At 58.3% G+C, this 14,902-nt stretch overlaps 5 protein-coding genes across 5 annotated transcripts; 3 read left to right on the top strand and 2 right to left on the bottom strand.

Annotated features, from left to right (window-relative positions):
• Positions 1–876: 876 nt before the first annotated feature.
• Positions 877–2,233, bottom strand: BKCO1_20000104 (actin-like protein; the record flags this gene model as incomplete). The annotated part of the gene is made up of 4 exons (XM_020272136.1): positions 877–939; positions 992–1,306; positions 1,362–1,820; positions 1,928–2,233. 4 exons carry the CDS (start codon positions 2,231–2,233, stop codon positions 877–879), a joined length of 1,143 nt encoding a protein of 380 aa, XP_020131070.1.
• A 697-nt stretch (positions 2,234–2,930) lies between these two features.
• Positions 2,931–3,758, bottom strand: BKCO1_20000103 (oxoglutarate iron-dependent oxygenase; the record flags this gene model as incomplete). Its single annotated transcript, XM_020272135.1, has 2 exons — positions 2,931–3,235; positions 3,284–3,758. 2 exons carry the CDS (start codon positions 3,756–3,758, stop codon positions 2,931–2,933), a joined length of 780 nt encoding a protein of 259 aa, XP_020131064.1.
• A 320-nt stretch (positions 3,759–4,078) lies between these two features.
• BKCO1_20000102 (forkhead domain-containing protein) lies at positions 4,079–8,698 on the top strand (the record flags this gene model as incomplete). The annotated part of the gene is made up of 1 exon (XM_020272134.1): positions 4,079–8,698. The coding sequence occupies one exon, from the start codon at positions 4,079–4,081 to the stop codon at positions 8,696–8,698; it is 4,620 nt and encodes a 1,539-aa protein (XP_020131065.1).
• A 980-nt stretch (positions 8,699–9,678) lies between these two features.
• Positions 9,679–10,194, top strand: BKCO1_20000101 (5-hydroxyisourate hydrolase; the record flags this gene model as incomplete). Its single annotated transcript, XM_020272133.1, has 1 exon — positions 9,679–10,194. One exon carries the CDS (start codon positions 9,679–9,681, stop codon positions 10,192–10,194), a length of 516 nt encoding a protein of 171 aa, XP_020131066.1.
• Positions 10,195–11,960: 1,766 nt separating this feature from the next.
• BKCO1_20000100 (bzip transcription factor) lies at positions 11,961–13,566 on the top strand (the record flags this gene model as incomplete). Its single annotated transcript, XM_020272132.1, has 2 exons — positions 11,961–13,183; positions 13,236–13,566. The coding sequence occupies 2 exons, from the start codon at positions 11,961–11,963 to the stop codon at positions 13,564–13,566; spliced, it is 1,554 nt and encodes a 517-aa protein (XP_020131067.1).
• Between the last annotated feature and the right edge of the window lie 1,336 nt (positions 13,567–14,902).

Here is a 14,902-nt window from a genome sequence, read left to right as displayed (position 1 = left end):
ACGCCGCACGCCGCACGCCGCACGCCGCACACCGCACTTCGCCCTGCTGTCCTGGGGACCCGTCCGTCGTGCACTACTTGGGCGATCCGGGGCAGGACAGCTCATGCCTCAGGACGAGCCCGTGCTCGCGCTCCTGCTCACGCCTGCTGACGCAGCGCTGGCCTGTGCAACTGCGAGGCCACGCTGGAGGAATCACGGGGCTCAGGAGAAGCTGATGAACCGAGACTCGGCAATACGCTACCTACGTAGTCCTACACGAGGTAACAGCGTTCCTACAGCGGCGACGCACAAGCAGGCATTGTTCTTGCGTTCCTGGCCGGCCATGTCCTAGCGTCGTCCCCAGACTTTGCTTCCCGCCCCTAGTCCATTACCCCGGACCGCTGCAACCGGCCAAGGCCTCCAGAAGCCGGCGTCTCAATTGCCTCATCGCCCCGCTCCTGCCGGTCAAAGAGGGGCCTTGCGTCTGTTGGGATCAGGTAATTCGTGCCACTCCGGGAGCCGTTGCGTAAGAGATGTCCGTCAAATCCCTCAACCATCGTGAAAATGCCAAACGCCGGGGTATTGTGTTGCAGTCCAGACAAAACGCCGCACATGGAGTCGAAAAGTGCGGAGAGGGGAAGCTCGGGATTTGGTAACAGAAACAGCAGGAACGCGGCGGTAAGCGAAAATGCGGGGGAGCCCGACCCTGGCCGAGCTAAGAACCAGAGGGCTGACCCCGACATGACACGTAGATCGCCTGCGCCAACCTCCCCGAAGACCGCTCGCTCGGAGTCTCGCCGCAGGGCCAGGGGGACACCCACCCGCGTGATGGCGAGCGTGCCCCTAAGCTGATGCAAGGCGAAATGACGAATCTCCGAAGGGGGCTTGCGCGACGCCTCATGCGAATTTCTGGTGGATTATGTCCGGATTTTCCTGCCACTCGTCCTTCTCCACCCACATCTGCTGATCATTAGCCCTCCGTACTAGCTCAAGGGGTGCTTGCGTGACTGACCTTCTTGAACGTGCTTAGCCCAGCAAGAATGCTGCCGCCAGTCCACGTAGTGTACTTGCGCTCAGGAGGTGCGTATATTTTGATCCTCATGTCCTTAACCGCAAGTCGTTGGACCTCGTGCAGCAGTCTGTCACCGAAGCCCTTCGTCAGAGTGGACCCGCCCGAGAGCACAATGCTTCCAAACAGATCCTTGCGCAGGTCCAGATCGGTCCTGTTGATCGCGTTGACGACGAGCTGGTGGACACCTTGGTACTCTGACCCAATGAGCTCCGGATTGAACAGGATCTCAGGAGCCCGGAAGCGCTCGGCGCCGATCTGATTTCGTTGGTCATCAAGGAGGCAAAAAGACCGCAAAGCCGGCATGGCTTACCTTGAGCTTCTTTCCATCCGGCAACTTGTACTCGACGCTCTTCTCGTTCGCTCTGGCAGTGCTGCCCGACCACTCCTTCTCCTCCTTGACCGGGTCCAGGCAGACGTACGAGTGTGATTCCTTGATGTTGCGCACGATCTCCTTCTCCGCGCTCGTGTGGAAGACGTAGCCGCTTTTTCTCAGCAGCATCTGGAGGTGTTCCGTCACATCGCGCCCTGCGACATCTATTCTCTGCACCGCGTTGTTGATCTGGAATCCACCATAAACAGGCACCGCATGGGAAACGCCGTCTCCGGCATCAAGGACAACACCGGTAGTACGGCCAGACGCGTAGAGGGACAGCACGGCCTGTATAGAAGTGTAGAGCGCAGGCACGTTGAACGTCTCGAACAGGATCTGGGCAGCAGTGTCGCGATTGGTGCGCGGGTTCAGCGGGGGCTCGGTGAGCAGGACAGGGTGCTGCGTGCCGCCTGTGGTTAGCCATGTGCAGCCAGTGATGGATGTGGCAGGCAATCGGAGGAAACGCCAGCTAGCTTGAACGAGCCAGCGCACCACTGGAAACTCACATCCTCGCTCACTGTCTTCAGCTCCTCGGCGTAGACGTATTGCCATATCCTTTCCATGTCGTCCCAGTCCGTGACAATGCCATGCTCCAATGGATAATTGATCTTTAGCAGACCCCGCAGCTCTTGTGCTCGCGGTCCGATGAAGACGTCACCCTCCAGCGCTCCGGCAAGGGCCCTGACGTGCTTCGGGCGGCCGACGTAGGACGGAAAGTAGCATTTCGGAAGGTCCTGACCAGCAAAGCCCGCTCGGATCGTTCCACTGCCGTTGTCGAGCACAATGGGTGCGTTGAGGAGTCTGGAGCCCATGGTGGAAGGCGGGTCGAAGCTTGCCTGTTGACGGCGCTGGTCGATGCGAGGGCGGCGGCGGTCGGGAGAGGCTTGCGCGCCGAGGCTGAGGAGCTCTTAGTCGAGCTTGGATCGAGTGGCAACAGATGCGCTTGGCCAAGCACGTTGGTGTTGTCGTTCGCGTCTGTTGGATGAGGTTGACGCGCCGCTGCCGCTTGCAAGGGTCCACAGCGCCGCCACACCGCCAAAAAGTGGAAGCCGCTATAGTTGCGGTGTGCGCCCCGCATGACCGGCCGAGACTAAACGTAGCGCGCTCGCGCCAAGACATTTCAAAAACCCGGCTTGCTATCACACGTCAACAAAGGCATCTGGCGCACTGCAGAACCATGCTGCGACTTTCCTGCCGGCATCAAGCCGCAATAGTCATGCATAATGATGCTTTGTACCACTCGGCCCGTGCTGAAGATTCCACCTGGCTGAACGCCACTTGCAGTGTTTCGCAAGGACTTCTGCGGTCCGAAGATTTTTGTTTGGAAGTGATGTGTTGGCCAATAGATGCATCTGCTCTCATCAGGCCCGTGCGCACTGGAGGCTCTTCAAGGTAGCTTAAACGAAGCAGCATATCCAGCACCACCCGTCGCACAGACTAGAATAGCAGTCTCTTTTGTTTGCCAAACTTCGTGATCCAACCACACACCGTACACGGGGTCTGTGGTCGCTACCGGCGAACGCACAAATCGCTGCGAATGACCCATTTCTCACCTTCCAAAACTTCCCTGCCTTCATGCAGCATGCAGTCCGCTCCGTGTTTGTGGAGCAAAGCCATGCCAACTTCCAAGCCGACTACAATGGGTTCTGGCGGAGGGTCCTTCTTGGACGCCTTCTTTGGAGGATCCGGGTAAAAGACTGTTTCACCTCCAAGACACCCCGTGGCCGGCGAGGTTAGATAGAGAAGCAGGGTCCAAGTCGTCCGAGCTTGAATGTCTCTCTCTCCTGGAATCACCACGCTGTTGAAGTCATCGTCTAGGCCTCCTTAGCGGGGTCGGTCTGGCAGTGCAACAGGGCGCTTACAGTGTTGGTCAAAAAACTGCCCCTTCGAATAGCGATAGATGCGGATGTTGGGGTTTAGTCCCACGGCTTCACCGCCCCAGAGGGATGTCCTCTCGGCCTCAGTCATGCGCAGCCCATCTTCAGACTCGACGTTGCCGAGCACAATATCCTTGAGTGCTGTTTCTTCCCACAGCCTCTTGGCGAAGACTGCGTCTTGGATTTGGAAGCGGTCGTTTACTCGCACAGCATCTCCTTTCTTGGGCTTCCCCGGAGTAGTGGTGAGGGGCAACGACGAGAGAAAAGACACATAAGTTTTGCAGAGCGAGGACGGCCAGAAATTGGGCACTGTTACAATCTGCTCTGGGACGACTTCCTGCAGGGATAGGTCTGAAGGCGGAATGAGGGGTTTGAAGGCAGGCCAGTCCGGCGGCCGTTGCTCTGGCGGTGCGGCAGCTGGCTTGATCGCAGCGTCTTTCTTCTTGCCCTTGGGCGGCATTGCGGCTGGCGCGGTTGGAGGGGCCTAGCGGGAACGTGCGGCTCAAAAAAAGCGTTGAACAGGATGCTGCCTACCTACCGCTGGTCGGATGACGATGACTGTTCCGGTGTGGAAAGCTGCAGCTAGCCGCACCCGCAGAACAAACGCCGCGCTCCCTCCCTCTCCGCGCAACCCCTCTGCGAGCCCCGAGCCGCGACAGACGGCACAAGAGGAGGCCTGCCCGCCCACCGCTCACCGCCCGCCGCGTGGACCGCCCGCAGGCTCGGCGAGACAACAAATCTGGATAATCCTCGGCCAGAGCGCGCCAAGCCTGAGATTTCATGATCGCTCCAGCGTCCCTCACCCGCCGCGACAGCCACTCCGCGCTGCCGTCCACCTTCGCCGGGCCACAATTCGCAGTCGCTCGGGAGCGCAGTCGCAGACGCCTAGCAGCCAGGCCCGCCCCGCCCGCGCCGACCCCAGCTGCTGCTTCCCCGCCGTATGCGCGTCCTTCTCCATTCGCGACGCAAGATGCCGATGCCGAAACCGCCGTCATGATGGAGGAGAAAGAGACAACCACCAATCCCGCCCCCCTGCCGGACGCGACAACCATGGAAGACACACAAGGCGAGCCTGCCGTTCCCGACGCCCAGCCCGACACCCAAGCTCCGCCGCCCGCCGCCGATTCGACCCTGCCACCGCCTGCGCCTGCCGCCGAAGGCGCCAGTGACGACCTTGCAGCAGCCAGCGCTGAGGCCGATGGGGAAGTGGCGCAGGATGAAAGCTCACATGGCGCACAAACTCAAGCGCCCGAAGAAAAGCAAACAACCCAGCCAGCCACCACAAAGCCCGACGACACGCCTGTGCCTACTGAGATAGCTACCCGAGATCAGCTCATCGCCTTCTTTGACGGTCCCCCGCAGCCTCCAGAGGGTGCGACCCAGGACAACAGCATTGTGCCTAATGTTGCAAACTTGCCTGATCCCTTCGTCTCCGGCCCTCAAGACCTGAACAGTGCGGCGGCACAGGACGTCTTCCTGATGGGCGCCCCGAATGAGCAGGACTACCTCGACAGCATGGATGTTCAACCATCCGATGCGTTGGCAATTCCTCCAGACATGCTCGCCTCTACTCTTCTGTCGTCAAATCCAGCTCTTCAAATCGAAGACAGCCGCCAGTGTGCCTTTGCCAAGCTCGAGTTCCCCGATGGAGATTTCTACATGACAACATACTCGGTGGAGCTTGGCCGAGACACTCGTGCGTTCCGGCAGGAGATGCGGAAGCGTAATCAGGAAGAGCCCCCGGAGCAACAAGCGGCTGGCAATGGCGGAGAAGGCCCGCAGACACCCATGAGGCCTGCTGCTCCCAGTGTAGCAAGTGTCTGTCGCAGCAACCTCAGCGAGTGCGGTGGTATCATGGGAGGAGAGGACTATCATGTTAATGTCGCACCCTTGAAGCGGAAAAGGAAGAAGAAAGAAGCAAAATCGGCCAGCTCGTCCTCGCAACGCATTTCCCGGAAGAGTTCCATTGCTGGCAGCAATGCCTTCGAACCGGTAGATTACAACGAACTTGTTTACCAATCCCACCCCGACTCCTCTTCCTTCCTTCCAGACCCTCACGAGGTTCCTTTGGTACCCATTCACCCACCCACGTCCGACAGCGGTCCGGTTGGCCACAAGGGCATCTCCAGAAAGCATCTCAAGATTTACTATAGCTTTGACAGCCAGGTTTTCGAAATGAAGGTGCTTGGCAGGAATGGTGCTTTCTTGAACGAGGTTCACTACATGCCGGAACACGATGCCGTTGAGCTCCACGATGGAGATAAGATCCAGATCGGTGCCGTCACCATGATGTTCCGGCTACCAAACGCTCCCGTCGATGATGAAGACGTTCGCTCAGACAGCTCAGACAGCATTAGCGGGGGAATCAGCCTCAACTTCGAAGACGGCCGAGGCCAGAGTATCATTCCCGATGACGATGAGAGCGATGACGATGGCTTCAGCTATGCCGAACAATATGACTTTAGCCCACACGCCTATGGCTGGGATTCCGAGGAAGAGGAGTTTTCTGCTGATGACGACGCTGAAGATGAATATCGCGAGCATGAGAATCTGCCAAAGGTGAAGCTCAAGTTGAAGCTCAAGCAGCCATCCCAGCAAACGCCGGCCAAGCAATCGAAGGCAGAAGCTCGCCTCAAGAAAAAGAAGAAGAAGAAGGAGAAGGAGATTGAGAAGCTCAAAGCTAAGCGAGCAGCGAAAGCGAAGGCCGCAGGGAAGACGGCCCCGAAAGTTGAAAACGATGGTGCAGCCGACGATGTTGGGAAGGACAAGGTTAAAGAGAAAGAAAAGGAGAAGGAGAGGGAGAGGGAGAAAGAGAAAGAAAAGAAGGAGAAGAAGGAGAAGAAGGAGAAAGTTGCATCGAAAACCGCTTCAAAGACGACTTCGAAAGCACCCTCCAAAGCTCCCTCGAAAGCACCTTCGAAGACGGTTGCCCAACCCAAAGAGAAGGGTGAATCTACATCGCAAGTCAGCATTGTCCCTCCTGAAGATGTGCCACAGCCGAGTACCGAGATACCGCAACCTGAGATCAAGACGGAGGACGGCAAGGACAAAGAAGAGAAGAAGTCCGAAGCGCAGGCGAACAAGGACAGTAGTGGCAGGCGTGTCCTCACGGCTGAAGAAGCCGAGAGGCTTGGTCTGGAGCCTGGCACGGTGATCGAGAGGAAAAAGGGGCCAGGCCGACCACCAAAGGATGGCATCATGTCCAAACGTGAGAAGGCTGAGATCATGCGCCGCAAGAAAGAAGCCGAAAAAGCCAGAAAGTTGGGACTCGATCCAGAATCTATCACAAAGGTTGATCTCACCCGCCCTCGCGAGAAGAAGGAAGGAGAAGGGAAATCGGAGAAGAAGCCCAAGGAAGGCACCGAGGGCGAGTCTGCAGGTCCGGAGGGTGACGGACAAGGCGCAGAGAAGAAATCAGTCAAGATTTCAAGGCCACTGCGCACACCATCACCGGAGATGAAGGAGTCCGATTACACGGAAGAGCAACTTCAGCGTCCAGCAGCCAACTACGTCGTTCTCATTCATGAAGCCATCTCGAACTCGAAGGAAGGGAAGCTCAATCTCCAGCAGATCTACAGTGCCATTGAGCGAAAGTACCCCTACTACAAGTTCAAGACTGGGACTACAGGCTGGCAGAGCAGTGTCCGACACAACCTTGGTCAACACGATGCTTTCCGCAAAGCTGAGAAGGAAGGAAAGGGCTGGCTCTGGGCCATCAATCCCGGAGTTTCTATCGAGAAGGAAAGGCGTAAGCGGGTGACCCCTCCACCGCAAGCCCCACCCAGACCTTACTATCCTGCAAGTCATCAATCTCCTTATGGTATGCCCCATGGCGCACCCGGATATCAGCACCCTCCTGGTCCGTATCCTCCAAGGCCGCCGGCAGCTCCTGGTCAAGCATATCCAGCAGCGCAACAACGCACCTACCAGTCTCCATATGGCTCTCAACCTCTTGGACAAGCAGCACAGCCCGTTCAGCACCGACCGCCGTATGGGCCTCCCAACAGTGCGCGGCCGCCCTACCCTAGTCCTTACGGAGCCTCGCCCTATGGGGCCCCACCGGGCGCACCTGCTATGCCTTACCCTCCAAATTCGTCAGCAGCACTACCTCCTGGAAGCTCATATGCAACGGCCGGCCCATCGCCTTACGCCACGGCGGGTGCGCCTGCTTATTCTCCGCCAGCTCACGCGCTGGCTTATCCGCGTCCACCTCATCCCACGCAACCGCAACATGCCCAGCCTGGAACATCACAGGCCCCGCAGCATCCTGTACAGCAGAGCGCTACGCCAACCCCCGTTTCTGCAGCCAATCCGCCTAGTGAACCCATTCCGCCACGGAAGTCTAATCTGTATTCGGACACTGCGCCATATGCCCCAATGCTCAACGGTTTCCGCGATTATTACATCAAGAATTCTCACACCATGCTCAAGCGCAAACTGACGCGGGATGAAATTATCAAACTCCTCGATCGTGGCCTAGAGCGCGCCCTCCACCCAGAGAGGTATCTGCCGAAGACGGAGGAGGAAATGGATGAGACCGCGAAATTGGATCTTAAAGACGAAAAAGACATTGAAGATGCAGTCAAGGGCATGCTGAAGAAGTTCAATTACGGGTATCTCGTCGAAGAGGCTGAACGGCGAGTTGGAAGGGCACCTACGGCGGGAACGACACCTGCTGGGTCCTTGCAGGCAAACGGAGGTGTTTTGGCTCCAGTACAGAACACCGCGTCAAATCCGGTTCATGCTGGTCAGACACCCACACCAGCCCAGAGCACAACGGATAGCCAACCTGCCCAAGGTCTCTCCAATGTTCCTGGTGCAAGTGTACACACCACTTCTCCGAGTCAAGCGCCGCCCCAGAATCAGCGAGCCACCCCGTCGCAGCCAGTTTCATCTCAGACGCATATCGGTGGCTCCGGGCCGGTCATGGCTTCAGATGTTGATTCCCAGCAGAATTCAACGGACCAGCTATCCACGGATACCTCCCCAAAGCTCTCGATCCCAAACAATTCCCAGAATCACTTGCAGACAAGCGCGAACAACACCGCCGAATCTCAGCCTGCAGCGACTTCGACACCAGCCACAGCGACACCTGTGCCAGTCCCCAATGCGCAGCGAGTTCAGGCTTCAGTGCCAGCGCAAGTCCTGCCACCACGTGCGAACGGCACGAGCACACCTGTTCCACCGCCGGTTGAAGCGTTGACTCCATTAGGCGGAAGTCCCAAGCCAGGAACGCCTGTGAACCCAACACCTCCAGCACTTGGGCCTGGGCAAATTGCAGGTAAACGGCCATCGCCTGCCCCAAGAACAGTTCCTGAAACCGGCGTCAAACGGAGCCTAGACGGTGATGCAATAGGAGAGCATGAACGTGAGGAGAAAAGGCCAAAGGTTGAGGGTTGAACAAACTGGCTAGAGTTCCAGGTAAAACCATACAGCCTAGTATCTTTCTCGATCACTATTTGACACATACCAGGCGTAACGGACTTAGGAGTTCACGGGCGGGCAGGTAACGCATAATGAGCTGTCAGCGACATTGATATCCGGCTTGCGGGGATTGTTCCGGTTTTCATACGGCGTTTATTACTGGCTCCAACATCAGTTCTTTCGTGCTTTCACGCTCCAGAAGTCTGACGCGTCTTCACCGCTGTGACGACGTTTGGTATATGCGTACGGAAAAGTCGGGTCCTTTCGGGCAAATAGTGCAGCAAGGAGTATTACTCTGGCCCGGTGTCGGTCAGGCGTTTTGTGTTTTTTTTTTTTTTTGCTTCAGCCACGGTCGGACCTGCAAACAGGTGGCTGTCGTTCTCAGTTTTGGCTGCGCTTTCGTGGCAGTGTAGCTGAAGGTTTTCTTCGTATCGTGTACATATATTGCTCGGTACAATCAATGACAGACAATTCCCATGAGTTTTTTTTAGAGATTTAGCCCAAGCACGGTGAACGGGTGTAAGAATACTGATTGATCGGCAAAAAAAGCACAGAAAAAACAAAGACATGCAGGCTTAAAGTCTATGATACAGTGGCCAAGAGGAGAGATTGCGCCACTGTCCAAACCCCCATACCTGGATTGCAACCTGGGACGCTGCTGCTCCAGTGATGATTCTAGTTAACTCGAGAAGTAAGAATAATGACAAAGCAATAAATAGACACAAATGGTGCGTCATGATGCGCCAAGGCGGTTGTTTGGCGAGTCATTCCAAGCGGTGTCCATGCTGGCGGCGAGCTGCGGGGACCGACGGCGGGGTCCGAGTATCAAACAGCCTGGCGGTTTTGCAGAGCGATTGACAAACCATCGCCCGCCTATCCTTTTTAAAGTCGTGTCGCACACCTCGCCCCCCTCCGAGCAGCCCTCAGCACCACTCGCGCGTCGCGAACCGCAACCAATGCCCAAGCCCAAACCGGACGCAGTCAACCGCGCTGTCGCACTTGCAGAACAACTAGCCAACCGGTCGGCTGCCGCAACAGCCCACCCACCATCCTCCACCGCCATGGCCCAGAAGCGCCCACCGATCACTTGCCACGTCCTTGACACGACAGCCGGCCGCCCCGCCGCCTCGATCCCCGTCAGCCTCACGCTCCTGTCCCCGTACGGCCCGAGCACGCCGCTCTCGGCGACTACCAACGGCGACGGACGAGTGACCGGATGGGCGGCTCCCGCGGGCGACCCGACCACGCTCGAGGAGATCTTCCACAACATCAAGGCACACGAGGAGAGTGGGGAACATGCGGAGATGGTGTGGGCTCTGAAGTTCGAGACCAGGGCATACTGGGAGCAGCGGGGGGTGCAGGCCTTCTTCCCCGAGGTCGAGATCAAGTTTGTGGTGCGCGGGCGCGACGAGCACTACCACGTCCCGCTGCTGCTGGGCCCGTTCAACTACACGACGTACCGGGGATCGTGATGGCGATGAGGAACGCTGAGCAGGGCAGGGCAGGGCAGGGCAGACAGGAGAGACGACGGGGTCGGGTCGAATCAACGGATCGGGACGGCGCCGGAGACAGGAGATCTCCATTTAATGGACGCCCAGCGGTTCCGCACAAAGTGGGCTGGGGCAGGTTTGGTCGGGGAAAGTGGCACGAACTACGGGGGATGAACCAATGGGCAGGCGTCGGAGGGAGCAGCAGCAGCAGACAGTATCAACAGCGAGACTGCGGCCCTTGCCGCTCCGGCGGCACAGCTGTGCACATGCTAAAGACGCTCTCCACCTGGTGAAGATGAAGAAGACATGGGCGTCGCGGTTTGGGTGTGTGCTTGGCGGCACGGTTGCCGTCTGGCAGCCGTGTCGAGGCGGGCACGACGGCCGCATGGATCGGTGGAACGAGGCGGTTGCCCTAGCGAGCAGGTAACGTCATCGCCCAGCCGCCTGGGAAGAGGGGCTGCCCGTCTGCGGCCAGCAGCGGCACGCACGCCGAGAGGAGTCTGCAGCCGCGGCGACGGCGGCATCGCACTCGCAGCGTCGGTCGCAGGCGCAGCGCTGCTTCTTATACCGCTATGCTTATCGGACAGCTGCGCGGTAGTGGGCTGACGACGCGCTGCCGGGGAGCGCTCCAAGGGGTGGCGTGGGCTCGGGGGTCTGAATCGCGCGGTGCGGCACGTGACCTGGCCTGATTAACAAGCACCTGGGCAAGCCGGTGGTATCATAAAAATGCTTCCGTTGCCTCGCTACGTCACCTCTTTCATCATCACCGCCAACTCGCAGAAACCACGCCCGCTTTGGGACGAACAGGCATTGGCAGTCTGGCATCAGCCTCACTCCCGTACCGTCGACGCCGCCCGAGACACACGCCCCCCTCGGCCATACGCGCAGTTGTGCGCCGCCCAGCAGTGCGCCTGCCCCATCGTCGCTGCCGTTTTGCGATCAGGGGAATTGCGTCACGCCCACCCCCGAGCCTCGAGATTTTCGCAACACCACGCCCCAACCCGACAACCACGTCGCGCAGCATCTGTTCGCGTCAAGCTCCTTCGCCTGCGCGTCTGCATACCATCGCGTCAGCGGCTCAACGCGTGCACGCAGCGACGCGCCGCCTGTTGCTGGTAAGCCTGTTCCGCCGGTGGCAAAAGATAGTGCGCGACTCCTCCCTGCGACCGCGCCAAGGAGGCCGCATCGCAGCCAGCCCTTCGCCCACGTCGCGACGACGTCGTCGAGAGGTGCGCGCGCTAGACCAGAGTGCTGACTGCCGTGCTGCGACACAGACAAAGAAAGTCTTTGCGCCTGCTCGCGCCTCCGGAAGTAGTTGGGTTTTGGCACGACGCGGTCCTGAGGGCTGGCGAGAGTCCAACCATCCAAACGACGGATCGACACAACACGCCCTTACGTCATTCAAAGAGCGCACCACCCGCCTACAGAAACTCAAACACCTCCCCCCCCTTAAGTCGTTCCAAGCATGTCATCCCCGCAAGATTCGAAGCGAAACTTGCCAGGCGAAGGTTTGTTGCTCCACCTCTCCTGTCGTCGTGTTGCTTGCTTGCCATGCCCGTCCACCTTCACTGTTCATCGCCACCCCCCCGTGCACCGCCTAGCCACCCTGCTGACGGTCTCTGCGTGCTGCAGAAACCCCCAAGTTGGACAATGAGACGAAGCAGCCCACTCCACCCAGAATAGGTATGTGTGACCGACAATCGACGCGCTCCGTTGCATCGTCATCTGCCTCTCATCATCATCACTCAATGACTGTCTCTGACCATGGTGCAGAAGCACCAGACAACGCTGGCGACGCAAAAACCTCGGCCGCACCCACGACGACTGCCCCTCTTGCTCCTCCTCCCCGTCCGGGACAAAATACCGCCGTCGACGGTTCGGATTATTTTAGCAGTGCACACGGCTCTGGCAACAGCCATTTCAACCTGGAGCCAAACCCTTTCGAGCAATCCTTCGGCAACCCTGCCGCGGAGACACCTGGAAAGAGCTTGCTGCCGCCCGTTGCAAGTTTGACATCGCCTTCATCTTTGCTGCCGGGAGGCACGCCTGGTTGGCCCAACTCCCTAAGGTCAGGACCGCTGAGTCCTGCAATGCTAACCGGGCCTACCGGCGGTGGTGACTACTTTGGCGAGCCCTGGAAGGGTGGTTTTCCGACCCCCAACGAGTCCTCTTTGCGTACTGGTTTGACTCCCGGCGGTGGTGGATCCATGTTCCCTGCTCCGAGTCCCAATTCACAGGCTTTGTTCAATTCTCTCCAAAGCGGCGGCGCAACACCCAACACTAGTGAATTCTACCGGGCTGCATTGAAGATGAATAATACCTTCGGGCAAAACGTTAACCCTCCCACCTCTCAGCCGGCTGAGCAAAACAACCAGTCGACCAGCGACAGTAAACAATACCCACCCCAGGCATCAGGTAACCAGCAGCAGAACCAGGGTCAACAACAACAGGATCCGTTCGGTCAACATGATGCGAATGTCGTGACATCATTGTTGGGTCTTTCGCGTGCCGACGCCCAGCAGAACACCAACAACCAATTTGCAATGCCTGGCCAGCCGTCTCACGTCAACACCAACGTCGCCCAGATGAACAACCAGTCTCAAGAGACATCGCCGACGACGAAGCGTGCGGGTAAGAACTCTGTTGTCAGCATGTCCGGCTCTGCCGACACTGGCGAATTTTCGGACGACGCCCACAGCGAGGACCAAAAGCCCGCCAGGTCTCGTGGCGGCAAGAAGGGTTCCACCAGCAAAAGCCAAGTCTCTAATGGCAGGCGGAAAGCCGACGATGGTGCCGTCAAGGGCCCGGCAAAGAAAGCTAAGACCAATAGTGGCAACGCTGCCCAAAGCCAAGACGACGAGGAGGACGACTCTGATGACGATAACGTCAAGCAGGAGGGTAGCGATACGCACGCTAACGGCAAGAAGATGACGGACGAGGAGAAGCGGAAGAATTTCCTGGAACGCAACAGGTATGGTATTGTCTTGCACGCACCGCCTTCTTTTCCGTCTAACGTCGTACAGGGTTGCCGCGCTCAAGTGTCGTCAAAGAAAGAAGCAGTGGCTCGCCAACCTGCAAGCCAAGGTGGAGCTGTTCAGCACGGAGAACGACGCGCTCTCGGCACAGATTACGCAGCTCCGCGAGGAGATAGTGAACCTAAAGACGATGCTTCTCGCGCACAAGGACTGCCCGGTGTCGCAGGCGCAAGGCATCAGCGGCATGGCCATGACCAACTTCATCGGCGACATCAACCATCACGCACATCCGTATGGAATGGGGATGCCCCCGAACGGGGTGCCGCCCATGGGCATGGGGATGCAGCAGCCACCGCCGCAAGCGATGCAGAGGAGGTGAGAGGTACTGAGCAGAGAGTTTTCTCTGCGGCGGCCACGGTCGCCAGTCGCGTGCGCATCTTGCTGATGCCTGCCGGACGACAGCCACGAAGTGCAACACCGCTGGGGAGGGCGGTAGTTGTGCAAAAGCTCGACCGGGACCCCAGCGCCGTGAGCTCCTTTGCTTCATTTCGAGACGAGCGGTTTCAATGCGACAATGTATAGTATGGTTAGGCTTCTTGCCTTTCTTCACTCTTTCTCACGGGCGGCGCAAATCGGACGGTTCTGTGGGTGTTAAAGAGTGTAGATAAGGCTCTTCCTTTGAATTCTCAGGGCGATTGGGCGGTTCTTCATTATTTTTTTTGACTACTTTGCTCAGCAACACATACGGGCGTTTGGAGCGAGCGTGGGTGGGAAAGCAAATGGTGGGTGGCTGGCTGGGATGGAGGTGTCGGCTCTGTCTTGAGAACACCCTCCAACGTCGGGTCCCTTGCAGCTTTGGGCGTGACTGGTAAACTAGGGCTCCTTCATGATGCATCCTGAACGGAGTGATGCTCTTTACTGATAATGGGATGAATGCACTTGAGAAGATCAGCACGGGGTGAGGGCGGGTTGCCGGGCTGGCCGAGACGGATCATGGGCGGCGGATGTGGTGGACACGGAAAAGCGATGCAGGCTTTGACTTTTTCAGCGCTCACAATGATGACAGCAGCATAATTATCTCGCGGCCCGTGGGTGATGACGTGCTTGGCGGCAAGAGGGTCGAGCTGAATGCGGAGTGGCGGAGAAGATGGAAGAAAGCACGCTACCACGGATCCCAGTCTTGTGGACACGAAGTGTGCAATGGGGTCTGTTCAGCAGAAGAAAGCGGCTCCTCCGAAGACCGGAGAGCACGCGAGTAGAGCTACACAGAAAAGGGTCGGCACGACGGGGTAACGCATTACGAAATCGGCGGTGCATGACTCCGTGTTCGGGGTGCACAGCGCACCGGTGGGAAAAAGGAAGAAGCAGGGGGGGACTGCGGGGGGGAGGTATAAAAGGCGCGGGGCAATGGAAAGGCGGATGGGGGGGCGGCAGGATCTTATCAGATCAAGATCATGTCGGATGACAAGGTGAGCTGCTGCCCTGTTGCCCCGTTGGCCTGCAGGCTGTCCTCTGTGCCTGGCCCGCCCCAGGCCGAGTCATGATGCTGCTGCTTGCTGCTTGCTCGCTCCAAAACGCCGCCGCCCATTCCCCGCAGCTGTCTTTCTTGCTTTCTTCCACACCCCCCCTTCTTCCCACCAACAACCCCCCCTTGTGCAGTTTCTGCCGTAACCTGTTGCGGGAGCTTCGATGAGGCACGCGGCGCAGCTGTTCCG

This window comes from Diplodia corticola (assembly GCF_001883845.1).
Source record: "Diplodia corticola strain CBS 112549 chromosome Unknown scaffold20, whole genome shotgun sequence".
Lineage (NCBI taxonomy): Eukaryota > Fungi > Ascomycota > Dothideomycetes > Botryosphaeriales > Botryosphaeriaceae > Diplodia > Diplodia corticola.
Note: the sequence above shows the minus strand (reverse complement) of the source record. Positions and strands in the feature narration are given on the sequence as shown.